General features: G+C 39.4%; 2 protein-coding genes across 2 annotated transcripts in view; one reads left to right on the forward strand and one right to left on the reverse strand.

Annotated features, from left to right (window-relative positions):
- Positions 1-11315, forward strand: part of LOC150080544 (uncharacterized) — a 62194-nt gene extending 50879 nt beyond the window's left edge. The window contains exons 8-9 of the mRNA XM_090380727.1: positions 2579-2676; positions 9841-11315. Of these exons, the coding sequence (XP_090236853.1) occupies positions 2579-2676; positions 9841-10032 (290 nt within the window). The 3' untranslated portion in view covers positions 10033-11315. The remainder of the gene's footprint in view (positions 1-2578; positions 2677-9840) is intronic.
- Positions 11316-12220: 905 nt separating this feature from the next.
- The window catches only part of Arc42 (Activator-recruited cofactor subunit 42), a 100065-nt gene continuing 94080 nt past the window's right edge, over positions 12221-18205 (reverse strand). Inside the window, exon 11 of the mRNA XM_090381873.1 lies at positions 12221-12506. Coding sequence (XP_090237999.1) covers positions 12351-12506 — 156 coding nt within the window. The 3' untranslated portion in view covers positions 12221-12350. The remainder of the gene's footprint in view (positions 12507-18205) is intronic.

Consider the following 18205-nt stretch of genomic DNA (forward strand, 5'->3'; position numbering starts at 1 on the left):
CTAATATTTTATTACATATGATGCACTGTGTATCAGGAGCATCTTTATTTCTAACTCATGTAAAGCTGAAATTCAAATAACTGTCATTATACTTTCGTTTTGGTCTTTTATTAGTTGGTTCCTGTTTTTTCACTTTGGATTTTTGGGGAACAAAAGGCTGTGATTGTTCATCCTCACTTTGAAGCGTGACAATATGGAGAGTTGATTCAGCCTTTTGATAACGATTTTGACAGTCCTTTAAAACTACGAAATTCCGTGTCGCCACCACTGGTTGTGTTCTATTTGTTTTCCCTGCTCATGGACTATCACACAGCATCGCAATTTCTATTGAAGTAAAGCCTGCTGCAAAACTACCAAGTCGATCTTGTCCCATTCCTGCTGGTAGACTTTCCACAAACCTTCAACAGTTCTTGGGTGGCAGTTTCCGAGAGCTGTTTTCAAGTCTGAATGTGCAAAAACCCATGGGTGCGGTGTCAGGCGATTTAACAGGTATATCTTCAAATGGGATCAAACGAATACCTGTCACTGCTTCCATTCTCCACAAAAAAAAAGCACGGGTGGAACGTGACTGTGGCTGGACACCTTATCCTGGTGCACCCAGACCTTTTCAGCGTCAGAACCTGTGGGTATTTCAATGTGGGTATTTCACATTCAAACAACAGCTGTAGAACTGCAGTCTGGTGATACACTGAGTTGACTTTCATGTTTTTAGCGACTCTACACAACTCAAATTTGCCGTTATAACAAAAACCGGCTACAACCATAAAACCTCGGCTTAAACTTTCCTTGCACTGATGCGCCCATGTTGGAAAGGTCTTGTCCCCCTGTGGATGGTAATAAATTGCCCTAATTTTGTTGCAATAGGAGAGGTACACCCACGCTTCATCCAATGTTGCTATGATTTTCCACCTTTCAGCTGCCAGATATTTTTCGTACAGTTTTCGAGCATTGACCCGCCACTCTGCAATGTGCCTTCCTCCTAGGTGGTGTAAGAGGGCCTTGTGCTGCTTCTCCAGTTGCAAATTTTCGTTGATTATGTGACAAACGATTGACTGGGATGTTCCCATACGTGACACTATAGCTCTTTGGGTTTTCACCAACAACGAGTGACTGCACTTTTCGTGCTACCTCCCTCGTTCGGCTTGGAGCAGGTTGCAGTTTCTTCGGTGTTTTCCACCCACTTGCAGAAGCTTCGCAGAATTTTCCTTTTGCCATTCAAAACCTTATGGGTACCAAACTTCAGTACATTAAAATTTTTCGACTTGCACCTATCATTAATTTTCGCATAACTGTACCCTTCTTCAGAAAGTGCGGTTATGTAACCTTCCAACCATGGGTCCAATTTCCGAGGCATGTCGACATTAAAACAACTTCAACTGATACACCTGTTCATAAGGTTTGGGACTGCACCTCCGGGAAAAAAAATTACATTGCTGCCATACGTCACAAGCAGGATTAATGTCAAAATCATTATCAAAAGGCTGAATCAACCCTCCGTATTGTGTTCGTTTTCATTGACCACAGTTGCACTACTAGAAGTACTTTGCTTCTCGTTTTAAAGTTCCTTTTTTCAACCACAAATCTATGGTCACATATTTTAATAATAATATTTCAAAATACTAATAATTATCAAAAAAAATTTATACAAGGAAGTGAGTTTAGCTATATCGGTTTGCTTCCTCCTCTCCAACTCGTGTACTCCAGCCTAAATTGCATACAAATGGCATACTAGATCACCACATTGCTATTTTTAGGTGTCATTACCGCTACGCATACTTCTCTATGTAAAGCCTACCAAAATAAAGTGTTCCATGGTCTATTTGATTATTAGTCTATGCCAGTATATTAATAACTGAAAAAAAAATTATATTAAATATTATAATGACATAAAAGTGGTGTACGCTACAAATATGCAAAATTTATTTATTTTATTTTTTTAATTATCAATTACGATTTTTTGCGGAACACTTGTCCATATCTCACGGAACACAGTTTGAGAAATGCTGGTATATTCCATGTTCCTAAATAGCATTCCTTCTATTTACAAAATTAGCATTCTATCTGACCACTGCGAGGGAATGATAATCAGGAAAACAGAATACACTATAAATATAGTGATGGCTTCCATACACACTGTATGGAGAAAGTGTAATACAGCAACATTGTTTTTGGTAGGGTGTTAAAAGGAGAGTTGATAGACAGAGGAGGAGAGAAGGAATTTGTGTGGACAATTTATATGGTGGCACAAGGTAGAATAACATGACACCAGTAATGGTTGGTGTCATTTTATATTAGTTTTAGTAATTCAACCAGAGAATTCAAGGAAATGAGGATGTGGGAAAGAAATCATCATACATGGGGAGATGACTTCTGCCTTAAATGGGCTAATTATAGCTCGCAATTGGTCTTAAAGAATTTCCGGTCTCCAATGGGATTCAAAGTTGTTGTCTCTGCAGCAGTCATCATGAGAGAGAGGTTCCTTGTAGCGACTTGACTTTAATTTTCTTTGATAAGCATTCTGAATAATATAGTTCTTTTTTACATGTATATAATTGTACATACATACTTATTTTTACAGATGTTAAACATCAGGTCAGAGTTCACCTTGGCTTTGGTCTTCAGTGTCCAGTTCTAGGAGATCATAAGTATTCTCATCTAACTAAATTGGCTCCTCAGGTTTGTATTAGCAGTGATAATCAAACTTCAGTATTTTCATTAAGTAGTATGACGCAATAGCTTAAAGTGATAATTCATTTTGCCTTGCACCAGCCATAGTGTAGTGGATATAATAGGCCATCAGTAAATGAGACAGCATACTTCAGGTTTTTTTTTTTATGAAAAGCCCAAGCACCAGAGGTTTTAGAACCTGTAGTGCTTAGTACCGTGTACAGGTTTAAGGTTGAGAAGATACTTGTTGACATTAGACTTGAATTTCTATAGATTGTAATTTTCAGGAAATACGTATGAAGGATTGTCCCAGAAAATGGAAATTGAATGAATAAATGAGGAAGAAGTGAAGTTGGACAGTAAAAAGAATGTTGACTTGGTTGCAGCACGTGTTCAGACTGGTTGGGAAAAGAGAACGGAAATCATAGAAGCCAATTCAGAGGAACAGTGCTCACAAAGTATCTATAGAAAAGGCATGCAGCAGAAACAGAACATCTATGAGACAAAAAGTGGAGAAACTTTGTTAGAGATGGGTCATTAATTAACGTAACTGCTCTCCTTTGAATGGAATCTAAAAGCCTGAGAGAGATATTTTGCGGGCAATGCCCCAGATGTGGGAAAAATATTCCATTGTAGGATGGATTTGTGATTTGTACAGAGTGAGCAGCTGTTTAGAAGAAAAGTAACACTGCGAGCGAAAGAAAAAAAACATTTTTTAGATGCAGAGAAAGAAACAGTTCTGATGTCCTTATGCCAAGAAAGAGAGATTACAAGTCAAAATAGTCCCTAATAAAGATATGTTATCTCATCTATATATCTGAGTCATAGAATAAACCTTTTTTGCGAGATATAAGCCAGGACTGAGTTTTAGAAGGATTAAAATCAACTAAGTTATCTCTGCCCCACTGGAGTTTACCTGGAGATCAGCATTTAAGGAATTGGTAGTGGATATTCAAGAAGTTGAAGCTGTGTGTGCAGGGAAAGGTTCCACAAACTGCAAGGTGGAATGCAATGTGCTATCAGCAAAACTGTGGATAGGATTTTCACTCAGTGAAAGAAGGTCATTAATATAAAAGAGGAAAAGAGTGGGAGAAAGACCTAACCTTGAAGAATACCCACATTAGTGGAGAAGTTAGAAGACAGAGGGCCATCTACCATCCTGCAGTAAGCGGTCAGAGAAAACTGCATACCCCAATTACAAAAAAAAAACAGTTGGCAAACTGTAAGATGGAAGCTTATTTAGGAGACCTTTATGTCAAACATGACAAAGTCCTTTGAAATATCAAGAGCAACTGCTGAGTTTCACAAAACTTTTCCACTGAATTTGTAATAGATGGATAACATACAATGCTAATGGAATCCATACTGACAATCATTGTTCAGATGGAAGGTTTCAAGATAGTTTAGGAGTTGGCAGTTAATAGATTTCTCCATTGCTTTAGAAAGAATAAAGTGCAATGGAACAATAATTGGATGGAAGGGATTTGTCACCCTTTTTAGGAACTAGCTGGTTGTAAGCAAATTTCCAAGCAGAATGGAAAACACTAGTGGAATAAGAAAGTGTAAAAAGGCAACATAGAACAGGAATAAGCTCAGGAACACAGGTTTTGAGAACACGTGGAGAAATACCATCAGGACCTGGCACTTTCTTCACATCGAGACTGTTCAAAAATTCTCTTGATATCCTTTTAACAGAAGACCACAGGAGGCATTGAATGGAGTGTACTGGGAATAGTAGGAGGTAGTTGAAAAAGATCAATATACAAGTTAGAAGAAAAGTAAGATGCTAACAGGTCAGCTTTATATTTAGCTGAGGTGGCAATAGAACTATCTGGTTTTGTTGAAATAGAGATGGGCTAAAGTTGCAGCTAGTAGCTTTGGCAAGAGACCAGAATGCTCAACTACCATTTGGACAAGAAGCAAGTTTTCTACTCTTAGCCTATTCAAATTCTAGTTTGGACTGATTATTAACTACTTTGCAATTGTTTAAAACTTTTATGTAGACAGAAAATAAATCTGGAGATTTGGATGCAATATGCATCACTGTTCTCTTGGACAGCCTTAGCAAATTTATTGGAAAACCAGGGTTTAGATAAAGGATGAGATTTTAAGGTGGAGTGTGGAATATAGGATTTCATCCCTACAAGAATAGTTTCACTGACAATCTGAGCAAATGTTGACATCAGATGATTTAAAACAGTAATCCGACCAAGGAAAGAATTCTTGCAGTTCATTCCATTTTGCATTCTTGTAATGCCAAACATAAGGATGAGAATGGCCACGAGAAAATGGCTCCATTGAAGTGGAGATCATCACCAAGCTATGAACTGAGGTGCCTAGAGGACTGCTCACCTCGGCTGCATACTTAAAAGAGTTGTTTGTGAGAAAAGGATCAAGCATGTTGGCTAGGATTGTTTGGTATTCTGTTAGGTAAATGAACAATGTGTGAGGTCATTAGTAATTGCTAAAGCCCCAGCATCTCGACCAGCTAGGTCTGAATGACTGGAAAACAGAAGTCAGCTTGAGTTGTGAACATAAAATCACCAAGGAAAATTACCTCACTGTTAGGAAAGTTGGACTGGAGAAAGTCAAGCTTCAAAGAGTTCCAAGTGAGTAGTGGAGTTGGGAGAACAATAGAGGCAACAGATGAATTTGACAGAATGGGATAGAGATTTTAGGACAGAAGGTCAAAAAGGGGAGATTCCATACTCAGTCTCTGACAGGGAATGTCAAGCGGACATATGCACAAGCACCACCTTTGAAGTGAAAGGAATTGTAAAGTGAATAATTAAAACTGAGATGAGCAGTGGATGAATCAGCTGATAATTTGGATTCTGTTAGAAAAATATGTGGGGGTTGGCAGACTAAGTGGACATCATTGAGATTGGAACTGAGACCACTATATTTGCAAAATGAACAAGGCAGTGTTTGGGAGGTTTAGATCTTTTCACAGATAAGTTTGTTCTATTAGTTTGACTATTCACAATGTATCCGGTAGTAAGAAAAGGTAGGGAAGACATGTATTAGGTAATGAAATTTTTGGATGTTACACACAGCAAGAATAGACCCATCTCCTTGACATAATGAGGCCTCAACAATGCCTCAGTAGTTTGGCATACCCAAGATATGTGACAGCCCTCAGGGACCTCTAGTCAACTAACATTCAGTAAAACATATTGTTTAATTTTGTCATCTTTCTCTTCTTGGTATTGGGCACCATTCAGAGTGGCATGGCATACACCTTTCCCCCCCCCTCTATGCTGCCATTTGATGAATTGCATGTGTACAGTTCGAGGGTTTAGACAACATTTATTACAAAATAAATGTCAGACAACATTTATTACAAAATTGCATTTTTGTTTTGAGACACCTTTAGTTTTACTTTATACAAATAACAATGCATATCATATAAAACTATATCTATCTAGTAGTTTACAAGTTAGTTTGGACTATAAGCACATTTCCAGTAAACCAAGAAAATGTCAAAAGACTTTTTCTTGGTTAATTACAAAAACATTCACTACAAAATCGGCGCCTCAGTAGCCAGGTGGGCAGGAGCAGCAGTGCGTAGCACACGCTTCTTGATTAGACCGGGGTTCGAGCCCATCACCACCAAATACGGAGGATGCGGAAAGGTCAGGGAATGACCACCGCATATCCCCGGAGCAATATGGCCTTAGTTGCTAATGCTCCTAAAAACCAAATAACAAACAAACAATCACTACAAAATGATTTTGTGGTTAACGTTATCTGACACTTAACCCTCGAGTTTAGGACACCACTAGGGTGGATAGTAACTTTATTTATTCTATGATTCTATTTATAGTATAGAATGGCATTTGCGTGAAATCAGCAATTTCTCTTGCTTGCTAAATAAAATACTTGGTAGTATTGTTTATAATATACAAGTGGTGGATAGGATAATGGCCAAACTTACCAAAAGCCAACCAGTATAGTGCTTGGCTAATATGTATAGCCAGGACTGCACTGTTATGGCACAGAACCGTCCATAGGATATGACACCATTTACCTGCAAAGAATGTTTCAAGTTCATGCAGGTTGGTTGGTGCCATGGATAAGTATTTTCCTTTGTGATGTTCAAATTACTGCATAACAGTATAGACCTGTGAGGTGTAGCATTGTCATCTTGGATAGGCAGAAATGCTGCAGCATGGAGTGCAGATAGTAGCTCATGCTCATGGAATGGCTACCTACCTGCAATGAGGGGGGGGGGATACAGGCCATGACTGTCAAAGGCAGACACCACAGAAAGTACAGTTCCTTTGGCTGTCACCACAAATTAACATTTAGTGCAAAAAAGGGGGGGGGGTGCAGGCTGTTTCACCAGACCTTTTTGCTACTGCTCAGCAATCCATGGTCTATGTTCCTGGCACCAGAGACATTGACAAGTGTTTGAGGACTGCAGCTGCCATAGTATACACTTTGTGCAACTCCTAACCATTTTCATTCAAGATTGATTGCACATGATCCACATTTAATTCTGCAAACTTTTTGGTCTAGTGTTGTTCTGGACATCCCTATTATTGGCTGTATCAGGGATCCCTATTATTGAATGTATCCTATCAACTGCTAGTACATTTCAATGATGTTGTCTTTCACTCGTGCGGCACCTTTGAGGTGTTACTTTCATGGGCAGAGGACTGCTGAGAAGTAATTTGCATGTAGCACCAGCTGACATCCCTCTTATTTCATATACAGGGTGTTTCAGTTAAACGTTTCAGAACTTCTAAGAGGGGTAGGGTACATCCTGACAACTCGAAATCATATACCAATGTGGGGTCGGAAATGCTTTCCTGAAGCGGTGTACACAGAAGCACCATAAAGAGAAAAGAGACCGTAAGTGAGAAATCGTTTTAATAATACATGAAAAGAAGCAAAAGGTACATGGATTAAAGTAAGTGTTCGAAGTTTCTTCCACGGGCTACAATGCATGCCTCACATCTCCGACGCATGGACATCCGAACATTCTGGAATACTCCAGGCAGCATGTCCAGACACAGCAACCGGAGGATTATGCACCTCGTATTGCTTTCGCACAGTGGTACCTTGGAAAATGTGCTACAAATCCCCTTTTTCCTGCTGAAGTGTTGTTTTCCGATGAGGCATCCTTCACAAGGGAAGGAATTTTCAACACGCATAACGACCATATCTGGGTGGTCGAGAACCCGCATGCAATACGACGTCGTGCAGCACAGATTCGATTTTCGGTCAATGTATGGGCCGGTATTATGGGAGATCACCTCATCGGACCTTACCTGTTACCGTGTCGTCTAACCGGACCTATCTACTTGATCTTTCCACAACTTTTGAGAGATGAACAGATTTCTGCATCGACGCAACACACAATGTGGTTCCAACACGATGGAGCCCCTGCCCATTATAGCGGAGATGTTCGTAACTACCTGGATGTCACATTTAGTCAACAGTGGATCGGACATGGTGGTCCCGTGCGTTGACCTGCTCGGTCACACGACCTATCATGTCTTGATTTTTATTTCTGGGGTCATATGAAATCGCTAGTTTATGACACCCCTGTTGACAATGCTGAGGAGCTGGTTGCAAGAATCGCAGTAGCTGCCGAAGAAATTTGAAATTCGCCTGGAGTATTCCAGAATGTTCGGATGTGAGGCGTGCATTGTAGCCCGTGGAAGAAACTTCGAACACTTAATTTAATCCATGTACCTTTTGCTTCTTTTCATGTATTATTAAAACGATTTCTCACTTACGGTCTCTTTTCTTTTTATGGTGCTTCTGTGTACAACACCACTTCAGGAAAGCATTTCCGACCCCACATTGCTATATGATTTCGAGTTCTCAGGATGTACCCTACCCCTCTTAGAAGTTCTGAAACGTTTAACTGAAACACCCTGTATATACCATAGTATCAAGTGTTTCCATTATTCTGTCTGCCATCTGTACTACTTTTCTAAAAGATAGCAGTTATCCTTTTTGTTTTCAAAATAATTTGTTTGCTGTACTTCAATAATACTTTTCTTCCATGAATTTCACACTACAAATCCCAGGACATGTTTTTTAAGACCTGTACCAAAGAAGATATGCTAAGTGAATGGCATATACCATCTTAATTTTAGTCTGAACTTAGTCTCCAAATGCACGCGGGATAGATATCATAGATTTTAGTAATCAAAAGATTTTAAAAAATGCTGCATTTTAAGCAGTTTAGACAGCAGAAGCAAAGACGATTATCAGTATTACTTGAAATAGTGATATTGATGGGTGCAATAATAAAGAACTTTTGGTCTTTTTTCCCCTGCTCTTATTTTATACTGCAGTGTTGATTAGTTGTCAGACATTGTCTTGAAAAATTGGTTGTATATCATATATGAATAAATTATTTTTTTTTATGTGAAGGGCATAGCATTGAGCAAACTGTGTTTTTTTTTTTTTTTTTTTCTCCCCTATTTAATAAGGCTCTAGATAATGATAGTAGAGCTTTGTCATCAACCAATGACAAAGCTCTAGCCGTCAATCTCATATGTGGAGACACTGCTACACCTTACCTTGGTATTGCACTACTCTAAATAAAATACACTGCTCAAGTGGAGAAATATATTGTTTTATTTACAGTGTGTGCTTCTGACACCACCACTACCACCTAAAAGTAAACTGCAGCCATTATCAATCCACTGCAGGATGGATGCCTCCTCAATTCATGTTGAGGGAAATGGACATATCTGCCACGCTGGTCCAGTGCAGGTTGGCAGATCGACCGTATTTAGCAGTCAGAGGCTTGAACCCTGGCTACTCAAAGGGCGTGTGCTACTGCACTCGCGTTCTTGACCACTCGGCTACCCACCACCTAAACCCAGGTTTTAATTTTTTTTTGAGATCTCATGGGGGCTGCTGCACTGCTCTAGTGCATTCTATTTAAAGTAATATAATAACAAGGCAACTTGTGGTGGAGTGTCTCCACAGTATAAGATTGATGCACTAAGTAGCATACTTGGTTTGCTCAATGCTGCATACATAATGAGGCTATGTCCTTCATGTACAATGACTTATATATGGCTCTAGCCTCTAGCAGTAAACTCATTTGCCTGCATTGTATAGCTAAAAAAAATTTTATTTTTATTGAACTTTAAAGATTTGACATATTTCTCTCTCTTTTTTTTTTCCTCCTCCCCCTTGAAGAAACTCCCAGGTGACATGCTGGATAAACTTAGAGTGAAGCAAAGTAAAGTTCGCAATATAGCAATGCATCTCCATTGCCGTTCCATCATTTTTCCAGAAGCAGTAAATGGAGCAAACATTTTCATTCGTGCTGACTTGCCTTTTTTCTTTATCAAGAGTATGAAGAGGTTGAAGATCAAACCAAATACCTGAAACCTTATCTGTGGCTGTTCTTTGAATTAAATGAAAATAGCAGGAAGTTTAATGTATTGATGCTTCTACTAGTTTACAAAAGCAAAATTTTTAAGAGCTATTTTAAGTTCAAGGATTAGTTTGCGAGAACACCCATTTCATAAGATGTTATGTAAATAAAAGCCATGTCAGTTGAACCTCCCAAATGTTAACCTTGGAGGTCATGTATTATTAAAAAAATAATAAAAAATTCCCCAGCCCAGAATACTGTATATACACAGTGCAGCAATTGGAAAATTACTGATGCTAGAAAAAAAAAATAATGATCTTTTATGAGTAAACTAATCTTGGGTTATTAAAACTAACTTCCTCCCATATCCATGCACTGCATGCAATGATCACGAAGCAACTGGTGGAAGGCCATGACTGGTATACTGCTCAGTATTCTTGTCACAGCTCTTTGGTGTTGACATCATCAAAATAAGCCTTTAAGTGGTGACTTGAACTTTGGAAACAAAAAGAAGCTGCACAGGGCTAAGTCTGGTGAATACAGTGGATGTGACAGTACACAGCCTTTTTTGCTAGCCAGAAACTGCCATCTTCTCCATACTATGGCCACACATGATGGATTCTCTGCAAAAAAAAAAAAAATTCAGATCGTAGGCAGTAGCAACACTTTTATACCATTGGGTACAAACTCTTTGTACACAATTCCCTTGCTATCATAGAAAGTGATGAGCATGGTTTCTAATTTTTGACATTTCTTGATGAACTTCTTTTGGATTTTGGGAGAGTTTGCCAACTTACACTTTGTTGCAGGGTGAACTGAAAACACATTTCATTACCCATAATGATTGAATTCAGGAAGTTGGGTTTGCTTTCAGATGCCTCAGTGAGTTCTCTGCATTGTTCAACTTGCACCTGTCATTGACCATCTGTTAACAAATGTGGAACAAACTACACACAGACTTGTAGTTTTATTTTCAAATCCTGGGTTATTATTTGTCAAGTGCTTCCTTATTAATGCGCAGATGGAAATCATTCAGAATGCTGCACATTGATCACAATTTCCCACACTTTTTCAATCAACTCTGGTGTTCGAACTGTTTTTGCTGCGTCTAGATGTTCGTCGTCTTCCAGTGATTCTGATTTGTGTGTGTGTCACTCGAACACACATCCATGAGACAGATAATTCTCTTAGGGTAATGCAAGTCTCTGTATTCTTGCTTTGTCATTTGCAACTTTTCTGTGGATATTTTGCCCGGTCAAACACAAAACGTGGTTTGATCTTTGTTCCACTGTCTCACCCCCCCCCCACCCACAACACAGGAGAGACATGCAGTTCAGCTTACACTGCATTCTGAAATAGCAGAAATTTCTGCTGACCTTGATTGCAGTGTTCAATCACTGTAGTCAAGAACAATCACTCTTTCATTTCATGTTTACTTCTAGTAGATGGCAGCACTAGCACTTGTCTCATAACAATCTCATTTCCCAATTGCTGCACTGTTTGCTGTTCTGAGGTCCCACTGTTAAGGCATTTTTTTTTTCAATCAATCTTTTTCACAATACTTGTTTTTTGAATCGCTACAATCTAGGCTACCTGCTTTTCTTTTAGACAGAATATTTAAGAGCAAATGTCTAAATATATAGGCACTGCCTAAACAACCCTAAAAAAAAAAAAAAAAACCTCTTGTAGGATATTATTTTGTTACAGGATAAGCACATAAAGTAACACCCCAATCCTCAAATATAATTAAGGGTTCTGTGTTGATGTGTTCAGTGACTGCATTACATCAGCCTAATGCTTTATATGCAGACTATGGTATCCAGTACTTCAGTACTCCATTGCCAATTACCAACACATCAGTTTTCCACAACTAATAGACAACAGACAATCCCTTGGCTAAATAGTTGTGATAAAAATTTTCATTAGTCAGAGGTGAAATCTCCATGCTGATGGAGAACCCGATAAGTGAATTTGCTGGATTAATCAATTTTCCTGAGATCTACTGAATAAGGAGGTCCAACTGTATAGATATGAAGTTGTACTGTATATAGAGTTGTTTATAATGGTAAAAAGTTGTTCATAAATTATTAAAAATCTGATATTTTCTTTTAATCATCCTTTGTATGAAAATTAATTTAAAACTTGTTGTGTTCATATGTGTGTCATTTAAATAGGTTCTAGTTTATGAGCACTGAACTATACCAAAATAAAATAAGTTTATTATTGTACATAAGTTTATCATCATGCATTATTTTCAAAAGTAAAAAATTGCTATAAAACCAGTGACATATGCTGACAGTTGGTTTCATATACCAGTTAGAGTTTCAGATCAGTTCAAACCGTACTCCTTAATTAGGCAATTGGCAATGACTAGTTTCTGAATCTCACTTGTACCTTCGTAGATCTCTGTGATACGAGAATCACGATAATGTCTCTCAGCAGGCATATCCGTTACGTAGCCCATTCCACCCAAGATTTGAATAGCCTGAAAGTAAGTCTTATTTAAAATTTCTAAATCAATATTAACAAGTAATGTAGTAAATATATTTCTAATTAAACATATCAAATCGAATTCTTGAAAGAGTGGAATAGGGGAGGGTAAATCATATGTCCAGATCAGATTTTACTTTGATTTGGTAGAGCACCACTCCTTCAGAATCACTTGAATAGACTTCAAAATGGTCTGAAAGGTGGCAAAATGCAAGGTCTTATCCACTTGAGGAATAGCAACCCCAAAATAAATTATTACACAGTGGGGTTGAATTAAAAACAGGAAGAAAGGGATCGGGGAGTTACATGAAGTTTTTTGAGCAGTGTAAACAGGCAGCCATGGTGTCCTATCGATGATTTATCAAACATTATCCTGTCAAGATCACTATCCTCTAGATATCCCGCCATATAAGGCAATTGTAAGACCACATTTGGAATACTGTGTTCAAATATGGAGACTTCATCTGAAAAAAACTGAACTTCTTCAAAGGGTCCAAAGCTGGGCAATTCACATGGTGAGATTGGCAAAACGGTAACCATTCATGGAAAGACTCTGATTATGTGAGCTGCAGAGCTTGGCAACCAGGCACCAAAGAAGTGACCTAATTGGGGTTTACAAGGCTCTGAGAGGGGTTAATAAAATAAATGAAGATGGAATAGGCCATAAATTCAAATTCCATGAATTCAAATTACAAGGGAGGAGGAAAGACTAGATGTTAGGAAATTTTCCTTTTAACCAACAAGTTGTTGATTGCTTTCTCAAGTAGCTGATGCTGACAGTTTGAATAAATTCAAAGGTCAAGTGGATGGTTACCTATGTGAAGGGGAAAGGCACATAATTTGTATTTTATCTTTTTTATTTATTTATTTTTTTTCTAACAAACCAAAAGCCTGTTGCTTTCTTGCATGTGGTTAATACTATTAACTATTAATGCAGTGCTATTAAAGATTATCTTTTAATTAAGGAAGATTCCTACCTTCTGATTGGCACACTTACATATATATGTATGAGGTGTAATCAAAGAGTTCAGGGAATAATGCTTGCTGGCTATTCAGATGGATTCTCCAGGATTCTCTGTTATCCTGCAGAAGCATTTTCCAGGATAACAGAATAAAAATTATCTTAACAATTCCTTCATTTGGAATTATTAAGAGATCCTGTATTACATTATAAATAATTTCCTGAGTTGGTGCAAATCTGTTACCTTTTTGAGGTGGGGAGGGACACAGCTAAATATGACAATGATGAAATTCTTGCAGAACACAGTGCCACACATGCAGAGGCACTGTCATCATGCAAGTGCCAATTCCCTGCAGTCCAGTTTTTCAGCCATATTCTCAGAACAGTATTGTGTAATTGCTATAGAACTGTTTTGTAGTATTCCTTGTTCACTCCTTGATGACAAATTTATACTGAGCATAGTTAGATACAATAAGCATTTTTTCATGTGATCAGATCTTGCCTGGTAATCCAGCCCAAATTCACTATTCCCTTCCAAACAGATCAACGATCACCAATCTGCTAGCCACCACGAATACTATCTTGTCAGCATTCGAGAAAAGGCACGAACTAGCTGTTACTTACTTAGACATTGGGGCTGCATTTGATGCCGTCCAAGTAAACCAACTACTCACTCTCCTGGAATGCCACTTCCAGATCACAGGGAACATATTATGTTTTCTCTCCTCTCTTCTGCATAACAGAGTTATAAAGCTTCATACAGGAGATCGCACCCTTACTAGATCCGTCACCACAGGAGTCCCACAAGGAGGGGTCCTTTCCGGCCTTCTGTTCTCATCTATTATCTTCCCACTGGTTGCACATTCTCGATGTCTGCTGAGCTATGCAGATGATATCAAGATACTCACTCCCATCATCCCTGGTCAAGATCTTGATCTGGTAAAAACGGAAATTAACAACACTCTAACTGCAGTCACATCTTACCTCTGCCAGTTTGGGCTCAAGATCAATCCTGCTAAGTCCGAATTCATGGTGTATTCATTGACGCAAACTCCTTCTCTCCAGCCTTCGGTCGGCAACACCCTCATCCCAATTGTGTCCAGCCATCATGATCTGGGCATTGTATTCGACTCCAAACTTCAATTCAACGCTCACATAGACATGCTCCTCACACGTGCTTCAAGACTCTGGTGGATAGCAAAACAGTATCTCCTTCATATCAGAGATAAAAAGACAACCGTGAGGTACATAAGAACAATTATCTTTCCATCTTTACTCTATGCTGCTGAAATTTGGGCGTCAGCAGCACCATCAATAAAGAAACCACTCTTTGCCACAGAATTCTGGCTCCTAAAGTGGGCCAACAGGAAGCACAACCTTCCAGCTCTGATTCGAACCACGCAGCTTGCCAACTCTCTCGGGATTCCACGGCTTCCCACTTTAGTCGACGACCAACGTCTCCTAGCAACAGTCAAGATGATAACAGGCATAATCGCAACACCTTCATTCTGGGATACCTGTGGCTGGAGGATTCCCCCTGCTGCCCTTAGAGCCAATCCCGAGCTCTACTCGCATTCAGCACGACTCCATCTCTCGGACAGGTTCCTCCCTCAGCAGATGTTCAAGCAAACCCAGCACTTGACACCGACCTGAACAAATTCGCTGTTGACCAGACTTACCGGAAAAAAATTATGACTGGTAGGACTAATCAGCAATGACATTGTGTACCTTGCATCTGTTCCTGTCTGATTGAGCCGGTGCTCTTATCTCGATGTTAAGCCAGCTCAATCAGACTTAACTCTCGTAAGGAGTTCTCTCCTTTGTATCAAAATATGCTTTCATTTGTAAAATTACCTGTTTTTGTAAATTAATTGTTCGATTTTCCCTGAAGTTTTGGAAGGCCGTAAAAATGTAAACCTCTGGCTTTTTGGCCATGAAGGGCATTAAAGATTATCTCTCTCTCTCTATCAAGATTTGTCCTTTTTTTTTCTTTTTTTTTTTTTTTTGGATGCTGATGGAGAGTATCTCCTGGCTGAAATGCTTCATATTCCAATCTGGTGTTAAAAGTAGTTGACACATCCCATATGAAATACCACTTTTACTAGCAACATCCCAAGAACAGAGCTAATAGCACAGATTAGCCCCCTTCCCAGGGGAGAAGAACATCTGTTCATCATAGAAGAGGAAAATTATAAAGCCTTTACATCTTTCTCACACAAAGTATTTGAAATGCACAGGACAATCCAAAGAATGGCAATGCAGCCCCCCAGCAATTAAACAATAACCAATAGTTAAAATTGCCCAAGTTTCCCACCACGCCCAGACTGTCAAGATAGCAGTATTCTTAAAAACTGTCAGGATAGCAGAATTCTGTGCCCTGACAGAAACCTGACATGACAAAACTCCCCAGGACTACCCTGCCATGTGTAGAAACCTGGGGCCCCACAACAAATAAGTAACTATGTAGGGGAGGGAGATGTACAGGTAGCCAGGGAAGCAGATTAGCTGAAAAATATCAGTAAGCTGGTAGCAAGGGAATGCAATATAGAATGAAAGAAGAATGAATGAATGAGAATGACAGGTTGGGCACTGAGTGAACTAGGAATTATGGTAAAAGGGGAATAAATGGCAGTTTTGGTGAAAGAAAGAGTTGACCTAGCATGAGGGAAAGAGAGAGTGAAAGAGCAAATGTAATTGGTCGAAAGAATACAAAGTTAAAAATAACTTACACTACTTTATATATATACTAACAAACATTTACTAACCACATAAACACTATCACTGCATTCTCCCCTGGCCTGTAAAAAAAAACTTGCAGCTAGGCCTGCACCACAACTGAAGAATAACATAAGTTGAGGAGCCCAGAGAGTGCAGTGCAGTGCAGAAAGCAAGAGTTGAATAAATGAAAGTGTAAGTGTGTGAGAAAAAGAACACAAACCATAAATGCTACAGTTAAGTACACACTAACCCTAGTTTTAATTAGTTTTAATTTAAATTTGCATTACACTTCATTGCATCCCCCCTGGTGTGTGAGAAAAAGCTGAATGAGTGAGAGTGAAAAAAAAAAAAAAAAAAAAAAAAACTTGGGGGGGGGGATATATAAAATAAGAATAAAGTAATAAAAGAAAAAAATGCAGATTATGAATGAAGTAAATGCGTCTCTCCCTTCACCTGGTTGGTTCCCACCGCCAGCGGGAACCCACCAGGGCATCCAACCCCCAGAGCAGGATGGGCAGCTTTACCTTCTTACCGGATTCGACACTACATGGACATGACAACCATCACCGACAAAGACATACTGTGGCTTTGCTGCCGACGTGCCACTGGCGATCTGAATTGGGTACTCTGACCCGGTTCCCTTTAAAATCCCATCCCAAGGCCGGGGAGGGAGGAGACAGACCTGTCTCCTCCCCTCCCTGTCTCCCCCCATACTTTGCTTGGTGGAGCTCATCTCCACTGACCTCTTTGGGGATGCCTACTCTATCGTCCCTATTCTTCTATTCCCCCAGTCTTCAGTCTCCCTCCTCTCTCACTAAACCGAGTACACAACCCTTAACAATGCCACCAAATTCTAATCAATGTCTAAATTCTACTGGTTTCGTGTAAATCTCTAAGACAACTAACACTTATCTTTTATCTGGCATATAGCCTCACATGTCTAAATTTAATAACATCAAAATTTTGTCTGACTTATTAGGCCTTTTAACACATCTCTCTAGCATTCAACCCCAACCAGCAATTTCCTAACAGCAATCCCATTAAGCATTAATGTCAAACACGTAAATTTTTTTTTTTTTTTTTTAGGTCCTAGCCACTGAAATCCCAGGAAACCAGGACCTGCCAGAGCAACTTGTTGTGATACCGGACACACCCGGCTAGCCTCCACGTGGTGAGGTATGGGCAACGTCGGGCCCCCACTAGGGGCCTGGCAGCCAATAAGCCAGACAAACAATGGGCATCACACTGCACAGACATGGCCCACACACTTTCAAGTCTCTGGCTTGACGGTATACTGTCCTCCATACAGCAAAAACACGCGGAGATGGGAGAAATCCCAAGTGCCATCTGACACGAACATACCTTATACCTTAACTGTAGATGAACAGTTAGTGGAGTTCAGGGGGTAGATGATTATTCCATCAATACATACCAAGTAAGCCAGCAAAATATGGAGTGAAGATATTTACATTATGTGATGTGAGGATGTGCTACACACCGAGGAGTCTCCGTAGCCAGGTGGGAAGGAGCAGCAGTGCATAGCACATGCTTCTTGATTAGACCGGGGTTCGAGCCCGTCACCACCAAATACGGAGGATGCGGAAAGGTCAAGGGAATGACCACCGCATATTCCAGGAGCAATATGGCCTTAGTTGCTAATACTCCTAAAAACCAAATAACAATAACAAGCTACACACTGAACACGGCAGTTTATGTGGGTAAACAACCTCCTGGACCATATGCCTTTTCAAATATGCTGAAGCAGCTTATTCTCCTAATTTAAGGAACCAATCATAATTTGACCATAGATAATTGGTTCTGTAGTACATCTCTGGCTTCAAAATTATGAGAAAGGAATGTTACTCTGGTTGGCACACTTCGAAAAAATAAAGTACCAGCTGTACTGGTCGCTGTAATGGGATGTGAGTCAAGTAGCAGTTTTTTAGTGTTTCAAGACCTGGCCACAATTGTGCCATATGCACCAAAAAAAAAAAAAAAACACGTTCTCTTAATAT

The sequence above is a fragment of the Mastigoproctus giganteus genome, chromosome 9 (assembly GCF_048544385.1).
Source record: "Mastigoproctus giganteus isolate SK-2022 chromosome 9, ASM4854438v1, whole genome shotgun sequence".
Classification (NCBI taxonomy): Eukaryota; Metazoa; Arthropoda; class Arachnida; order Uropygi; family Thelyphonidae; genus Mastigoproctus; species Mastigoproctus giganteus.